Source organism: Pelmatolapia mariae, linkage group LG23 (genome assembly GCF_036321145.2).
Source record: "Pelmatolapia mariae isolate MD_Pm_ZW linkage group LG23, Pm_UMD_F_2, whole genome shotgun sequence".
Classification (NCBI taxonomy): domain Eukaryota; kingdom Metazoa; phylum Chordata; class Actinopteri; order Cichliformes; family Cichlidae; genus Pelmatolapia; species Pelmatolapia mariae.
Window position 1 is genome coordinate 17,046,332 of NC_086246.1, and position 13,654 is coordinate 17,059,985.

At 46.4% G+C, this 13,654-nt stretch overlaps 1 protein-coding gene across 1 annotated transcript in view; it reads left to right on the top strand.

Annotated features, from left to right (window-relative positions):
- Positions 1–13,654, top strand: part of nrp2a (neuropilin 2a) — a 61,579-nt gene that overhangs the window by 10,974 nt on the left and 36,951 nt on the right. Inside the window, exon 3 of the mRNA XM_063465984.1 lies at positions 9,374–9,555. Coding sequence (XP_063322054.1) covers positions 9,374–9,555 — 182 coding nt within the window. The remainder of the gene's footprint in view (positions 1–9,373; positions 9,556–13,654) is intronic.

A 13,654-nucleotide genomic window follows, 5' to 3' on the forward strand; every position in this document is an offset into this window, starting at 1 on the left:
TCCGCTGGTTAAGCTTTAAAAAAAAAGCGTTGTCAGCCAGGATGTATTTGTGTTTTATCCTGCTAAGAACCATACAAGGTGAGGTTTTTAACCTTCTGAAGAACAGCAGACTAGTCGGGAAGATTTTTGACAGATGTAAAAATTTGAAATTTACTTTTGAAGGCATCAGCCAGCATTACCCAGACTATAAAGCTCTAATCCCCCCTCCATCTGATAATCAAATGCCAAGCAACATTTGGAAGTCGGCGTCTGCTTTCGGGCAGTAAAGACAGAATGATAAGATAGGATGTAAGAAAATGAATCATGATGTATTTTGAAGTCAGAGATTGGAGGGTGGGCCAAGAGAGAGAATAAACAGGGGAGGCTTTAAGAAGTAATAGAAGGGAATGAGACCCAGCTGTTTATCTGGATATGAGCGAGTTGGTCAGTTTCCTTTCTCAGAGACATAAATAATCCAAATCATATGGTCTTCTATTGTCTATGACCTCAGAGGAAGACTGTAGTCAGGGAGGGGGAGGGGGGGGGGGAAGCTCCCAGTCTCTACTGTTTAATCCAGTTTTATATACAACCAATTTTGGTCAAACGATGAGTCCATTTGGCCAGTTTATCAGTGCACTTTCTCTCTCTTCTCCACTCTGTAAATTGAAGAATTAATAATGGGGTTTTTTGCATTTATTTTTTTTTGCATTGTTCGTCTACAAAGTGCTTTGTCTGGCCGGGAGAGGGGAAGAAAAACCAAACCAAAATAAAAAAAACGTTGCTTTCATAAGCTCATGAATGGCCGCTTTGGTTGGAAAAGGTTTTGTAATAATTGCCGGGTTCTTTTCGCATTGAACTTGAAATGTTATTTTGATGTCGCCGCCTTTGTGTCTCCAGGTTTCCGTCGTGTTTTTTTGTTGCCTAATTATCTTTTTCTTTTTGCGCAAAAGCGCCTCTACCGCTTTGACACCAGCATCGCTGTGTCGGCAATGTGGCGTGCCCGCGCTTCCTGCTGGACTGGTAGAGAGGGAGGGAGAGAGAGAGGGAGGGAGGGATGCCTCAGCTGTTGATAAGCAGTGTGTCAGGCAGTTTCTCACAGCCCAAGGCATGCAGGGCAGGAGCAGGCTGAGGGAGGAGGAAGAGAAACTGAAATACCCCCTTCTTCTACTTCTTCTTCTTTTTTTCCCTTCGGTACAGACAATCTTATTAGGATGGGGGTTTTTTTTAAAAACATTTTTTTTTAACACACGCCTGAAGGGGACAAGGCCTCGGCGTGCCCTCTAACACACACTCCCACTCAGTCTCCCTTCATCCTGTATGTGTGAGTGTGTGAGTGTGAGTGGGCGTTTATGAGTGAGTAACTCTGCAAGCACGTTTTGCAAGTTTGTACGGTTAGCATCCCTCTCTATCCAGCACACCTCTGGTGACCCCCACCCCCCAGTTTGGAAAGAAATAGGGAATAATGCCAAAATGTTTTTATGCATCACCTTTAACACCCGTGTGCCCTTCTGTGTTTTGTAGAGAACCCTTTAAGGCACAGAAAACAGCAAAATAGGGCTTGATAATCCTCCTCTCTCCATCCCGTGTTATGCTTTTCTTTTTTTTTCCTTTTTTACACGGATTGATCCAGGCCCTGTAGCGCTGTTACGGGTTGCTTCCTTTTCTTGCCTGTATGATTAGGCATGGCGGTGTGAGAGAGTGAGCAGAGAGGAGATTTTTGCATGTTTTCACGGTCCTCTCTGCGAGGTTAGGGCAAGGGGAGCCAGAGGGCTTTCCAGGAGGAGGGAAGGGCTCGGTATCTCGGCCGGGGCTGAAAATCTGCGTGACAGGTGGGATTACAGAGATGGCAGAGCAGAAAACCAGAGCGGTGTTACCTGAAAGACGCAGGGCTGTGGTGTCTGGACTGCTGATCATGGAAGCACGCAGGAAACGGGGGGAAAATGATCACATGAAAGGCTGAACATATGTTTATGGATATGCTTATAAAGCACACATGCACGTGCGCTCTTAAGCCCGCAACCTGTCGGTGTAAAAGTGCTCATCAGTCATCACCTCACCACCCCCACCCCCACCCCATACCAAGGCACTTTAGGCCTTTATAAAACTGAGAAAAGTGCTTGGTCAGCTCAGGCAAGGCTTCTGAACGCTAATATCCCCTGCCAGCTGGTGATTTTCCCTCGGCGGGTTCAAACAGTCAGTATTCGTGCGATGTAACGAAGCCAAACAGCGGCTCGACTGCAGCAATCAAATCGTGAGCCTTATACAGGCGCTCCATGTCTGAGGTGGCACTTTAATTCAGGATTTCATTTCAGGGGGAGTCCGGCCATGTGCCAAATAGCTCTTACCTCCAGGCTGCCAGCCGATTGATGCGAACTAAATGTAATAAAGGCTAGATGAAATATCAGGCCCATATCTCTAATGCAATCTGCCATCACCAAGCCCCAGGATGCTACCTAGTGATATACCAGGAGTCGAGGAAGGGGAGAGAGAGAGAGTTTCTCTCCAGCTCTCTTTCTCGACGTCTCCCTCCTCCGATTTTTTCCTTCACTCCATCTCTCCCTTTGTTCTTCCTCTCTCCCTCTCGCTCCCGCCCAAGGAGGTGTTTTATTTTTATGCACTTGAATTAAACATTGAAACGGGTGGGTGCACGCGCACACACAGACACACACACAGACACAAAAACAGTCATTCAAGAAGATCCATTTCTTGCACTTTTTCCCGGGTTTTATTTTCTCACTTTTATTTGGTTATTTGTTATTGAATGCAGTCTGCCTGAGGTGGAAAGATTTTATTATATAACTTTATAACTCTTCAGACACACAGCTAGACACCCCCCACCCCCATCCCCACCCCCCAGGGCTTGTGACATGTCTGGCCACAGCGAGAAGTGCCACCAACACACGTACCAGCTCTGTGTTTCTATGCGTGATATCACCTTTTTGCTAGAGCTCGAGGGAGGGGTGGGATCAATGTCTGTATTCCGCTTGTAATGGGAAATCTATAAATGATCAGCAATAGCCAGAAGGGAAGGAAAGTAAAGAAGACGCGAAAAGGGAAAGGGAAGGATGATGGCTGAGGATGAAAGGAAGGACAGATGAGCTCCCAGAGGTCATGGCTAAAGGAGGGAGTTGTTCCAGGATCATATCTGTCAATATCTGGCACTTGGCCTGCAGTTAGGACACAATCATGGTCATCAGCGTCCAGCAGTCAACACAGCTGCCGGGATTTAATGATGATATAATGGCTAACTGGTACAATTAACCGTAAAAACCCAGCATGTGATTAGGATAGCCCGGTGCAGCTGCAGCACTGTTGTCTCTGTATTCATCTGTCACAAATGTAATCAGAGTTGATGAACTACGCCGCGGCGCGAGGAAAGCACAACGGCCAACATGCTTCGATAGAGGTGAAACGCATCCAGCGAGAGTCAGCAGGGTCACGGCTTCAGTGCAGACAGCGTTTATAGTTTGATGCTTCCGATCGATGCTGCACTAGAAGGTCTGGGGCTGAGCCTAGACAGTCTGTGGTCAGTGGTTTGGCCCGAGTCATCTGTAAGCATGAACTCATGATGGACAGCAAGAGGGAGGGCGGCGAGGCATGAGGAGATGAGAAGGAGAAGTGCTGTTTGTTTTTTTGGAGGGGGCTAGATTGAAGATGGCAGGCCCCCGCGGATCTGCTGGGATTTCGCTCCCAGCATCTAGTTAATATTTCAGAGGCACTTATGGCTTATTAGAGTCCCCTTTGCGGGTGGGAGGGAGTGTGTGTTCAGATATGTGAATATCTGGGTGTGTGTGCCTTTGCTTAATTTCTGCCTCTGCTTGTGTAAATCGCGGCGAGGCGGACGAAAGAAAGCCAAAGACAGCGCCTCATTGTTTACTGGATCGGGGTCTTGAGGTTTCTCTGAGCTCTGACAAGTAGAAAAAACGGGTGGAGAAACACAGGCAACAGGAAGGGGGGAAATCATTTCAGCCGACGGCCCCGAGTGTCTGAGGGTACGGCCAAGTTTGATTTCCTGATGCTCGAGAACAGCTGTTCCCCTTTTAACAGCATAAACAAAATAAATCAAGGAGACAGTGACGCACCCGTGGCAAATTACGTGTTAATCTCTTACATAATGCTGAAGTTCCCAGAGAATGCTTTGTGTAGGCACTGAGAATAAACTAAATGAAACACATACACAAAGCTAGCTCTTTTACAGAAGGGTAGTTAGATGAGAACTCATGTGCTGATTTCACAAAAGATGCAGGAGGACGGTACCAGCAAGGACTGTAAATGTATATAGCAGATCCCTAAAGGGGAATGACCGGACTGACTGCACATTATTGCATAGTGACCACTAGCAGGGTCAGTAAGGCCACAGAGGCATAAAAGGCCTATAAATATATAAGCAAACAGTGCTCTGCAAAAAGACTTAACACCTACAAAGACTTGCAACCTCATATCTCTCCACAAGCTCCTGCTTAGAAGATCTGCCTAAATGAACACAACAAGATTAATGCTGGCTATGAGAAGTTCCCAGATTTCACAGTAACACCTGCTAAATGATGGGTGATGATAGCGAATAGGGCGGACCATCGACTCTTCGCGAGGTAGGTTGTTAAATCTGCCCCTTCACATAAATAGTCATTCTACTACTCTCCTCTAGTAAGGCTAAAAGGTGCCATACAAGCACAGCTCGCATTGTTTAATGGCACTGATTATTGTCAAATATGTGACAATAAATAAATCTTTGCTACGTAAACCTCAGAAAAGGATGCTCTGAGTAATTTAGATAAAGTGTCATCATGTATAGTAATCTTCCAGAGCAGCTTCATTGTTTACGATACTGTCAGCACCCAATTTGGCATCTCTTAAAAGAAATCCAGTACTGCTCGTACCAGTTTCGTCTTTAGTGGTTTCTCGATTTTTTATAGCCTATTTTTACAGTTTCTGCTGTGTGTCAATGTAGAGTTTTACACTGTTTTGTGGTGTGTATGTATACTCGCTTTGGGCCTGCGTTTGGTTGTACTGAGGCACTGCTGCCTGCAGGAAATGTCCCCGGTCCCCAGCAAACAGCAAAATGTGTGAAAGGCAATTAGTTGTTTTGGCGCAGGGGTGTCGTGATATATGAGATCAGAGGAAGAGAAGACGTGTCTGGACTGGTGCAGAATTACTGGCCTTTAAGGGTTTTTAGTTTCCTTAACCCTTCTTCGTCTGTTCCAGCTATATTCTATAGGGGAAATGAGGGAGGGTGAAACTGCTGCCCCTCATAATGGTTCCCTAACACAGGGCTGGTCGTGCAGACCTAGACAGACACCAGACAGACGGAAAGTTGGGGATGGATGGTGTCAGACAGAAAGGCGGAGTTTGAATCAAAGCAATTCCTAGAGGAATCTGGATCTGGATGGGGGCTTTCTGCTTCCGTGTGTGTGTGAGAGAGCGGGACGCGGCGCTAATGCGTACCTTCATGGGCGCAGATGTGCGAGTGCGCATGTGCAAATGATTTATGTGTGTGTCTGCGCAGTGTCCTGGAATGCAATCAAGTGTGTGCTTGGGAGAGACAGACAGTGGGCTCTCACACGTCAGGTCCTCATGCAAGTATTCATCAGAGCCTGGGGAGAGGCTGAGCGAACAGGTCAATAATCACATCTGAGGAACACTCACTCACTGACGCTAATCCACGACAGGAGAGAGGGAGAGGGGAGAGAAGGATAGAGACCCACTCCAAAATCAATTAAAACCTAATTAGGCTCTCAGCTCTTTCGCGGGCCTTTTATCCTCGGCGTTGGTGATGCAGCATCGAGTGTGTACACGCACGCATGTGCTTGTCTATGTCGGCGTGTGTCTGTGTACACGTCTGTCTTTGTGTGTTTGTTGGCACATGTTTTGAGTGTGTGTTTTCCCTAAAGCATGTGTCAGTAACAGCCCTAAGCAGGCGTACTTAAGGGATGGCCGCGGCTCTCGCAGACTCACAGTTGGAGCCTGCCACTAAAGCCTCTACGATCGCCTCTGTAATGCAGGATTACAACCAAGACACGTATAAGAGTATTGGACAACAGCTTCTTTACTTACTAGGAGGAGAGCTCTTCAGGCCTTCTTTTGTGCAGATTGGCTTGAGCCCCAGTCGTCATCACAAGCTTAGACTGGAGGAGCGTGCAGGAAGGCTGAAACATGTCGCAGTGCACCTTTGAAACTTTAAGATACACGTTTAAGATTTATTAATTTTTAAAAAAGTAATTATAAAAATTGGTAAGAGCGAGGCAGAGAGAGTGAAACTGTTGAAACCGGTTCAGGAGGTGTAGCAATATCAGACTATCATGCTATTTAGCCTAAGGCTGCTTTCACACCAGCCGTGTTTGGTCGGTTTAAATCAGACTCTGGTTCACCTGTGCAGAAGTGGACACAGTAATTCCACTCGAGTGCAGACCAAAACCGAGACCCTTTGGAGGAGGTGGTTTTGGTGGGGTTCTAAATGGACTCCAGAGCAGTTTGTTCGTGGCATGAATGTGATCCCACCTCGATCCAACCAAGCTAACAGGTGTGTCAGTACAGTTTTAGCTAAACACCTTCCCGTAGGTAACATAGCTGTGTGCGAAGTTCTGCAGAAGCCAACAACTAGCCTTGAAATGAACATAATGAAAAAGCTGCAAGTCCACAAACCCATCAACTGGCTGCGACCAGAGTAAACGGATCAGGCTTCAGAAACTGTGTGTCTTGCAGTTCCCCCCTAATCCAACTCTGGCACTGTTTTCGTTAAACCCTCCTTTGCCTCATATATAAACCTTCTTACCTTCATCTCGGCTTTAAAATATTCTCTGAAACCATGACCTGAAAATCTTCCCGAGGCCAAATCAAACCTGAGATTCCTTTATTTCCCAAAGTGCATGTCCTTTGTACTCTTTTTTTTTTTTTGGTTTAATTAACTCGCCTCGTCCTGTACGTTCTTTTTGTTGGTCAGATGCTTTCATGTGGCGATATTGCAGGCTCATTGCAGCATTTTCACACTTCGAGCCTCACCTGTGCATGTACTACTCTGACCTAGATTAATATGGTTGGGATTATCCCTCCATCAGCAGTCTTAGCTTGAATGCTCTGTATAGGAATCAATACACTGCAGGAATGCGATAGCCAAAAAAGAGGCTTAGTGACTCTACTTAATCCAGGTTTTATTCCAAGCAGGCAGCACAAAAGCAGTCTTAGTGGTGAGATTCCACAAAGAACCACAGCCTAGAGCTGATTGGTTTGTCTCAGCTTTTCTGAACGCTTTTCATTGTAGAGAAGTCGCGGGGGGGGGAAAGCGCTTACCTGTTCGGGACATTGGCGAGATGCTGAGTTTGAACGCGGCTCCGAAACCCGGAGTCATCTGCGATGATTTTTTAACATCAAACAACCCGTCACGCTAATTAGCGAGACAACAGCAGCCCTGTTGTTTTGTGACAGCTTTGTTACACGAACTAATTGAAGCAAGTGCGTTTTGCATGCCTGTATGTTTGAAGGGTGTAGCTGCAGGGCGCCTGCAGCAATGCAGTCAGCTACATTGGGAAACCCAGTGTTTTGTGTCTAGTGTGTGTGTGTGGTAAAGACACTTGTAGAGAGAAACACGATTGAGTATCATGATAGATTATAAAATTACAAGGAAATTATTCACAGTTGCAACAACTTGCAATGCAATAACAACACAAATCTTGCACGCATACAGCAGCAAAACAAGCTCATGCTTAAGAGAATATAAGAGATAGAAAAGTGCAGATTCCTCTCAGATGCAATTTGGATGAAAATTATTGAAACTTGCTTTAAAACAGTAATCCAGCACTGAGTTAGAAACAAGCAAAAATCATGGAGATTTCCACACCTTCTAGTATTGACACAACCCAAAATTACTATCCTGAAACCTGGTGATTCACTTTCAGCTCCAAAACATGAACTAGCTCCATCTTTATCATATCAGCAGAGCTATGATATAATTTAATGATGGCTGTCCAAGGCAGGGCTGTGTTTTCATACACTGCGTAGTATTCGCTAGCCTTTAAGGGAGCTAAGGAGACCAAATTAGTTTACCATTCATAGAGACTTTTTTTTGCCTACATGAATATCAATGAAAAATCTTTAGACCCATATTTTATGTGTGATATCTCTTACAAACTACATATCTGCATTAAACTTTGTGTCCTTGTGGAAAACAAGTGCAAAAGTGGAAATTTGGAAAACTTTGATGCTGTAAAATCCATCCATGTAGTATTTTCCTTAAAGGGAAACAGATACTAAATATCAGCCTGCAGCTGTGGTGCATCTGCAAGCCACTTTGCAACCCACCCCAAGCCGGCTTCTTCTTTCATCCTGTACCCCACATGATCATCGCGGTGGGTCTTGTTGCTCCCAGGACAGACGGATGGATGGAAATAACAATCTTCTTTTGACTTGAGTGATCCTGACTGAACTCTGTGACTCTGTGTCGCCGCTTATGTCTAATAATGGCACAGGAGTGACACTCGGGGTTAATTTTGGATCAGCTGGTTGGGCTGCCTCTTTGTGTGTGTTTTTCACACACACACACACACACACACACACACACACACACACACACACACACACACACACACACACACACGCGCGCACACACGCATAGTAGCCTGCCAGTTGAGAATTTGCTTTTATCGTTCAGGGTCAGTTGGCTAGTCAAAGGTCAAAATGAGCCAAGAGCTCAAGCATGTGTAAGCTAATAAGCAAGGTGCCTGTGCATTTCTTTGGACCGATTTTACTCTCCGCTCCCTCACCTTAATGTCATCATCCCCCCAGCCTTCACCTTTTTGCTATTTCATGAGCTCCTGCCTATTTTTGCGCCTCTTATTAACAAATCCATCCATTTGCCCCAATCTTCACCCTCAGATTGCAGCCACTTGTTCAATTACGTTCTGCTCAAACGCAGCCCTCTCTTCATTTTCTTTCCTGTTATCCAAGATTTGGTATAATGGCGAGAGCTAACCTCGAGCTGATGTCAGAGGGATCTGAGCTTGTTGTCTCAAGCAGAACTGGGTCATAAGAGCTAAATTTATTGAATACAGCTGAGGGGAAGCAGCACATATGAGGTGTGGCAGAGATGTTTATTTGTGTCTTGAAGTTGTGTTGTGTTCCTAACTATTTCGCTCTGTGTATTCTGTCCTGAGGCTGAACTCTGACGGTAAATAGATCCACACCTGTCTGTTTTTTATTAGCTGAGCCGATTGCATAACCCCATAACTATCTACATTTATCTCCCCTCTACTTTTCTCCTTTTATCTCTTTACCTTTCTTAATCCCTTCCTGGTGCATTAAACTCTGAGTATGCTGCATCCTAGGATTTTTTTAAGGAATGCTTTTAAGAAAACATTTTAACATAACAGGAAAGAATCTAATTCACTTCTCTTATTCTTTTCAGATACGACTTCATAGAGATCCGCGATGGAACTTCAGAGACGGCCGATGTTTTGGGGCGGCACTGCAGCAACATCGCCCCAGGGCCAATTATCTCATCTGGGCCATCCCTCCAAATCAGATTTGTCTCCGACTACGCCCATCAGGGAGCCGGCTTCTCTTTGCGCTACGAGATATTCAAAACAGGTAAGGAAGCATTAACGGGTTGTGTTCTTAAAGCTGGGTCTGTTTAGTGCCACATTAAGTCAATAACGCCACACAGTTCATCGTGTTTTTTCTTCATTTTCTTGTTTTTCTGCAGACTTTTTTGGGCAATTCAAGCAATATTTTATATTACATGAAAAACAAAACAAACAACAAAAACCCAAAACAGTGTGCATCATTTTGTTACAGTTTATGTGTGGGACATATTTCATCAAACGTAAGGCTCCCCTGCACAAAAACACTCAAGTTAATGGTTTTTTGTCATCATGCACCTCCTTCGCCTTCATTTCAGCGGCCCAAAACCCGCAATCACTCATCCCATCACTTTCCCAGTAATTTACTTCAGCAGAGGGGACCAGGCATGCAGGCAAAACTTACAGAGCGAGGAAAAAACAACAACTTTTAAGTTGCCTCAAAGCACGTGAGGAATGCGTTCTTATATGAAGCAAGAATACACTTCCTCCGGGGCCGTTAGGAAGACTGGGGTGTGGGAAGGGTTATTGTGGGATGATGGAAAATGGAAAGAGCTCCGAGGCTACTTGGGAGTTTGACTTAAGGTCAAAGGTTTATGAGCGGAGGCAGAGGCGAGGAGATTGATGGGGACGAGCGTGTGGCGAAATGGAATTTTCTCAAAAGTCGTCAAAGTGCACGAGGTGAAGTGCGCTTTGCGGGCAAGGTTGAAGTATATTTGTTTTAGTGGCGCTTGTGTATTTGTGTGTGTGAGTTGTAGTGGGAGGAGGCGAGGTGAATTGGTCAGGTGGCCTCGGGGGGAACAAGATTTATGTACAAGTGAGTTGCCAGCGTATTGTCTCTGCAGCAGTTAAAGGTAACTCCTGATTTGGGTCTGGAAATGCTTTTTGATTTAAAACCACGAAAATAGAAAGAATTCGTTAATTCACCTCCCACCTTTGAAGAAATGTCCCTGGCTTTGTGTCAAATGAGTGTGACCCACATTTGATGTTACCGAGGACACCGAGCTCAGACCCTGGCGGTATAACTGACTGCATCTGTCTCACGCATAGATGGATCGAAGGCTGGTGGATTGTGGTGGGGGGGATGCGGTTGCCGTGCCTTTAACAAGATCCTGGTATAAATACTGGGGTGTAAGAGCTGGTGTCACTGTGCGAGCACATGTAGGTGTCTGCTGGCTGCATGTGTGGGTGGTTCCACTCAGCTTGTTGTGCGAGATTCTGTCTGTCTCTATGTATGTTTGTATGTGGAGGCGGGAAGAGAGACCCGTATGTTTGTGTGTGTGTGAGACAGAGAGGTAGAGAGAGAGGGACAAACTGAGAGGGAAAATGATTGGGGTTAAGGGAGACAAACTGACAAAGAAGGAGTGAGTCAGAGAGTGAAAATGAATTCAGGATGCGTGATTGAGGCCATGTGTTAATTACGGCGTTCCCAGCGCCTGCACGCTCTCTCATCATGGCTGTTTGTCTTACCGTGGCAGGCCCGGGCCCTCTAAACAGCTTACAACTTCTAACGGGTACACAGAGATCCGAGGCTGAGATGTGTTTACTTACCAGAGGAGAAGTGGCAATTGTGCAAGCGTTATTTTTACCCTTCTTAACGGATTTAGGCGTTGTGCATTTTTGCGCGCTTTTATTTTTGGGAGGTGATGGGAAAATTAATTTTAGTCCAGTCTGTTTTAATGTAGCTGCACAAAACTCAGTTTGTGTGTACAGTGTCGAGGTTGGGAGGTTGTGTTTATGGGTCTGTGTGTGTTTTTAAAGGGTGCGTCCTGACAGATAGAAATCTGTGCAAACAGCTGGGAGACGTGTGTGTTTGTGTGCGTGTCTTCAGCTTCCTCCCCATCTTAAACAGACAGCTGAGGCTGACCCCACCACACTGTGTCTGGAAGTCAGACAGTGCAGGTCTGGTTTTGACTCTGTGTGTGTGTGTGTGTGTGTGTGTGTGTGTGTGTGTGTGTGTGTGTGTGTGTGTGTGTGTGTGTGTGTGTGTGTGTGTGTGTGTGTGTGTGAGAGAGAGATATCCTGCCCTGCTTTCTCTGCATTGGACTAATGATACTGTGGCTTGTTTTTGTTTTGTTCATTCAACCTTATTACATAAGCAGTGACTGTAGCTACTCCAGGGGTTTTTTGAATTGGACAAGCAATCTGTTTGTGCCACTGCCACTGTGTGTGTTTGTGTGTGGTTTATGTGTGTGTAAGTGGCGTGGTACAGTACAGTTAGAGCTAATCACTTGCAGCGTTGAGGATCACAAGTCGACCTTTGGCTCTACATCTGTCCCAAATAACCCTTCACCCTTCAGTTCACCTCCTAAGAAGAGCCAGGGTCTTCCATCTATCCCTCAGTCCACTACACTCATGCACACACGCATGCACGCACACATACAGTGCGCAAACGCCTTAATCCTACTGTACAGCGAAAGTGCACAGCTCCCCTCCCTTCCCCCCTTATTGTTGTGGCCTACTTTGGTCCTACTCATGCGTGCTTAACCCTTTATACAGCCCTGACTACCACCCCACACAAAGTCACGTGCTGCTGATGCTGTTACCACGGCTACAAGGGGAAGACTTATGATGGAAGCCCCCATTTCACCCTTCCCCAAAGCCCACCAGTAGCTCAGTGGGGGCAGAAAAACAGTGGCAGCCAATCCAGTGTTAAGATGGGAGCATAGAGAACCTTGGGGCATTGGGTCTCCTCCATGACCGCTGCTGACCGCTTCTGTGGCATCTGGGGGTTCGGGTGGTGGTGGAAGAGGGCGCAGCCTACGGCAGGGACCCCCGCCCAAGTGCCAGACATAACACACTGGCCTTGCGTGTCTCTCTGATGCTATCATGCTGATTGGACGCGTCAGTGATGGCTGTTACGGCTGATTGCAACGTGTTTATTCCTGAAAAACCCATGAGCCCCATCCCACTGCCGAAATCACGCTCACGTAATTAACCAGCAAAAGGTGAATTAAAGTCATGAATAAATAAATCAAGCACAAAAAAACAAGAGCGCTTAAGACTGATCAGCGATGAGGAAAAACGCGTACCCGGAATGAAATAACGAGACATTATCAGCAACCGCGTGAACGGCTTTGATCACAAACAGCAGGAGGGCTTTTTTTGGCATCTGCATTTTTTTTGTATGTGTGTGTGTGCTGAAGATGAAAAACAATTGATAATGGTAATTCATTTAACAACAACAACATAACAGAGGCATCAGTCTAAGAAGAAACATTCCTCTCGAATTGTCTCTCCGGATATATAAAAGTGTCAAACCACAGCATGCCAAGAATGCTGTTTCTCCTTTTCTTGGGTCTTCCAGTTGTTCACAGTGTTGTTGTTGTTGTTGTTGTTTTTGTTGTTGTGGGTTTTCCACCCTTCCCCCCACACCCTTGTGTAGCGTGCCCCTTCCGCTACACATCTACGCAGGCATGCACGTACACAGCCCTTCCCCGGATGCCTCGGGAGAGATTTTCTTCAATGGAAACCGTGAGCCGAACTCAAGCGTGGGGAGGTTACACGAGAGATCTGCTCGCGACTGTATACGAGGAGTGGGATGTATGTCAGGCGGAGACAGGCAGGTGAGAGAGAAGAGGGTGAGGCAGGTTTTGATGTGCGGCAGACGCAGAGGTGAGCCCTCAGCTAGAGTTGTATGTCGACGCCAGGCGAGACAGAGGGTTGAAAGAGTGAATGAACACAGGCCCGGCGCGTCGCTGGGTGGAGGAGGAGAGGAAAGGGGTTGCCCTGACACAACGTGTGGAGCTGCTGCTACTACATCAGGCGCTCATGTGCAAGAATCGAGTGGTTTCTACCCAGCAACTCGCCCTCTTACCCCCACCCCACCCCGCATCACACTGACACACACTCTCACTCACTCACACTATGACCTCCCGCTCCTTGCCAGAAGACAGCTCTCGCCAAATGGCAGCTCATGGTGCGATGCAAGCACCAACCAGGCACGTGTGTGTGCGCAGGCATGTGTGTGTGTTTTTAAGACATGAGGGCCGAGGGGGTGACAGAGGGAGGTAGAAAGGGGCGAGGGGGAGGAGAAGAGGGGGACTTGTTTTTGGCGTGTTCATACACTGTGAGCTAATGAGCAGTGACGCAAAGAGAAGGTGCATACG